This window comes from Helicoverpa zea, chromosome 24 (assembly GCF_022581195.2).
Source record: "Helicoverpa zea isolate HzStark_Cry1AcR chromosome 24, ilHelZeax1.1, whole genome shotgun sequence".
Classification (NCBI taxonomy): domain Eukaryota; kingdom Metazoa; phylum Arthropoda; class Insecta; order Lepidoptera; family Noctuidae; genus Helicoverpa; species Helicoverpa zea.
In genome coordinates, this window is record NC_061475.1 from 5,672,580 (window position 1) to 5,676,690 (window position 4,111).

General features: G+C 37.2%; 1 protein-coding gene across 1 annotated transcript; it reads right to left on the reverse strand.

Moving 5' to 3' along the window:
* Nucleotides 1–2,899: 2,899 nt before the first annotated feature.
* LOC124642175 lies at nt 2,900–3,724 on the reverse strand. Its single transcript, XM_047180488.1, has one exon. The coding sequence runs from the start codon at nt 3,722–3,724 to the stop codon at nt 2,900–2,902; it is 825 nt and encodes a 274-aa protein (XP_047036444.1).
* Nucleotides 3,725–4,111: the final 387 nt, after the last annotated feature.

The window sequence follows — 4,111 nt, forward strand, 5'->3', positions numbered from 1 at the left end:
CATATATCAACTTTCTGACCCTAGCTGATAGAGCTGCTGTGTGATCACTAAATGTAAGTTTTTCGTCGATATTGACGCCTAAATATTTGATGGTATGAGTTCGTTGAATGAAGTTACAATTACAGGAGTTAACATTAGGTGGATTATTACAAGAACGCTCATGAATCTTGATATCAGTTGTGACCAAGGGAGATGAAACCGCGGTTTTATGAAAACATACGTATTTCGTTTTCGCAGTGTTTAACGTCAGTAAATTATCAGAGAGCCACTCAAAGACTTTTGTCATTCCGTATTCCGCGCTTCTAAAACATTCACTCCAATTAGCTTCATGGAATATTATAGCGGTATCATCGGCATAGCAAATAATTTCAGCATTTCGCAATGTTAACGAGGCAAGATTATTCAAATAAATTAAAAATAAAGTAGGACCAAGAACACTGCCCTGCGGAACACCAAAGGACAGTCCTCTGGAGGAACTAACCCATGAATCTACTTTTAAACATTGCTGTCTTCCAGTGAGATAGCTTTGGAACCAATCAAGAGCAATACCTCTGACACCGATGCTTTCCAGTCGTCGCAGTAGGATTGGAATTGACACGGTGTCAAAGGCTTTTGCAAGGTCTAGGAAAACACCAATGCATGCCCTGCCATTGTCTAGATTATGCACAATATTATGGGTGAGTAACTTTACTGCATCCTCGGTTGAGCGTTTTGACCTGAATCCAAATTGATTTGGTGATAAAATATTATTGGATTCAAGATACTTCACTAAACGTTTATTGACCACTCTTTCTAATATCTTTGAAAATACTGGCAATAAAGAAATTGGTCTAAAGTTATTGGGACTATTAGTTTCACCACCTTTATGAATCGGTACAACTGCTGCTGATTTCCAGGCATCTGGAACTGTTCCAGTAGTTAAACTATTATTTATAATAGCAGCAAGGGGACTAGTAACGTGATCCTTAATAGCTTTTATGTACTGGACTGATAAGCCATCGAGACCCGGTGCAGTATTAGATTTTAGACTGAGAATGATGCTGTTGATCTCGTCACTGTCAGTTGGTTCAAAAAAGAAAGAGGAAGAAGGAGAATTACAAGTATCTATTTTATGAGCAAGTTCAATTTGTGTGGTATCTAATTCCAATAATATTTTATTAGCAAATGATTCACCTACCGAAGCAAAAAAGTCATTACATATATTAACTGATTCATTGGGACAGCTTTTAATGGTTGTTAGTTCAAGGTTATGGGACTTTGTGGTGGCTTTCCGGTGTGTAATGTCGTTAATAGTATTCCAAAGTTCACGAGGATTGTCTTTGTGTTTTTCAAGTAGGTTAGATTGATACTGAATCCTAACTTTCCGTATTAAAGTAGTGTAAAAATTCCGATATCTAGTATAAATTATAGATTTAATATCATTTAAGGGATATTTTTTAGTTTCCAGGTGAAGTTTGTCTTTTACTAGAGAACATTTTAGTAAACCTTGTGTCATCCAGGGCTTTAATATGATCCTTGATCCAGACAGACGCATACTTTGGGAGTTTTTGTCTAATACACCCTTTACAACACCAATAAAAATGTCCACTTGTTCATTAACATTGGAAACATTATTTAAAGATGACCAATCAATATTATTCAGTTCATCTGAAATAGAGTTGTAATCAATACGTAGTCTATACCTAGGTCGGGGGACCGGTTTTACGATTGATCCAGACATGCCAGTAATAATTAAATTATGATCAGTTATGGTTGAAGAACAAATTATAGTTTCCACATCTACTTCACCAGCATAGAAGACGTGATCAATACAAGAACCCCCTCTCGTTGGGAGGTTTACAGCTGGTTTTAGACCTAGTTCAGCAAGCGTACAGAGATAAGTTGAGACATCATTAGAGGTCGCGTTATTGATGTTAATATTTATATCGCCTGTAAAAATGGTGCAAGGTTTTATTTTAAGTGTGGTTATTATTCTTTGTAAAGAGTTAATAAAATTGTCAGTACTCTTAAAAGACGGAGATCTGTAAACACCCATGATGTTAATGACCTTTGGAATGCTCAGAAAAATACAGTCAGCATCATCAATTAAAGGTTCATGGACCAGAGGGGACCAAATATTCAAAACATAGACCACTACCCCACCAGCTTTGTTCCCGTGATTTGTTGTATGGAAAGAATTATAGCCCTGGATATGTGGAACTGTTGGAGAATTTTCTAGCCAGCACTCAGTCAGAATTATAGCGTCAAAGTCTACATTAAGTCTGTTTAAAACTAGTAAGAAGGAGTTAAAATTGCGATTTAAACTTCGAATATTTAGTGTTAAAGTTTTAAATGTATGATTTTGTATGATGTCATGGCACTCCTCTGCTAAGTTTATAGAATGACATTTTATAGGTAGCGAATTATCTATACATAGCATGAGTTCCTGAGTAGTCATGGTGGTTTTTTAACAATTATAGTATTTTGTTGAGTAGGGCAATACGTATTGTTTGTCATTCTATATCGTGCAAGAGTTATCGAGAGAGTTATATGTGTAAAGTGCAGTGGAGTGTGTAGGATTAATAAAATTAAGTAAATGCTAAATATGTACTTTTGGGTGAGTTTTACATTGTGTGTGTGTTGGGAAGAATTATTTATCGTGTGTATGGAATTGTATAATAATACAAAAGGTAGTAAACATTTAGCAAAATATTGGAAACCAATAGTAGTAAATAAAAAATCCGAGAACTTATTAACAATTGAAACAATAGCAAAATTAGCCAAAAAATCCGAAAACTTAAAAATAATAGTAACAATATCAAAATTAGCCAAAAAATCCGAGAACTTAAAAATAATAGTAACAATATCAAAATTAGCCAAAAAATCCGAGAACTTAATGATAATAGAAACAATAGCAGATTTAATCAGAGTTATCTGTATTAGCCGTAGACGTACTGGAACCAACGAGTTTATCCAGATCCTCCATAGATTGAATACGTATCGCAGGAAATTGACCACTTGGTCCACTCTCATTTTTCCTGATATATATATTTCCATCACGCATCCAACAAAAACGAAATCCATACGTCCGAGTTCTTGCTCTGGCTTCTCGAAATAATAGCCTTTTTTCTTTGGTAACTCTTTCATTCAGATAGATGTTCGAAGGACTAGTGTTCACGATGTTTTCCGAAGTTAGGTTTTTCCTGGATTTTGCAGCTCTCAGCAACTCGTCTCGCTTTGCCTTCCTAATTAATTTTACCACAATAGGACGGGACTTGGTCGAGTCATTTCCAATTTTAGGTCTTGGACCAGCCCTCGAAATAACGTCGATATCGGTCTCTTGTAATTCCACATTCAGTTTCTGAGACATCGTCATCAGGATGTGTGTCAGGTTTTCAGCATTTTGCTCGGGAACACCACATACTTCAATTTCATTTCTCAACGAGGATTGTTCCAAGACGCTTAGGGTAGTTTGAAACTGGGATATTGTTAGCTTCAGACTTTTTATTTCCTGGTCCTTGGCTTCAAGTATGCTATTGAACTTAGCAACATGTTGTGAGAAGTTCGGGGAGAGATTAGCAAGCTCAGCTTTAATGTCCTGCACATCTTGCCTCAGTAAACATATGTCATTACTGTTTTGCTTCAAATCCTTTATTTCTTGTCTCAGTTCCCTAATTTCATTCAACAACTCAACAACAGATGTATCAGAATCTAGCATAGCTGACCCCCGCGTTCCTCTCGTCATATTTACATTTTCACAGGAAGACTCGTCAATATTTAGAGTAGGGTTCCGGGCAGGAGTTCTAGTGTTATCTAGCTTGGGCTGAGAGCATACGCAGTTAGGGCAAAGCCAAGATTGTTTAAACTTTATGTTGAATTTTTCCCAGGATAATTTCGTTATATTAACACACTCCAAGTCATATGCTCCTTTACATTTTACGCAACCCATAAAATATTTATTTAAGATTTTCTTACCGCATGCATCGCAATTCGCATTCATTTTGAAGAAAGTAAACAAACGACGACAGCGCAGGCGACACAGGTGACACTGGTGAGGCGCGGGAGGCGCGGGAGGCGGGGCGCGCACACCGGCACGCAGCGGCCAGGGGGTAGCGGGCAGCGGGCAGCGACG

Excerpts from the sequence above, each read along its gene's own strand:
- LOC124642175 (XM_047180488.1), bottom strand. The coding sequence starts at position 3,724 with ATGACGAGAGGAACGCGGGGGTCAGCTATGCTAGATTCTGATACATCT.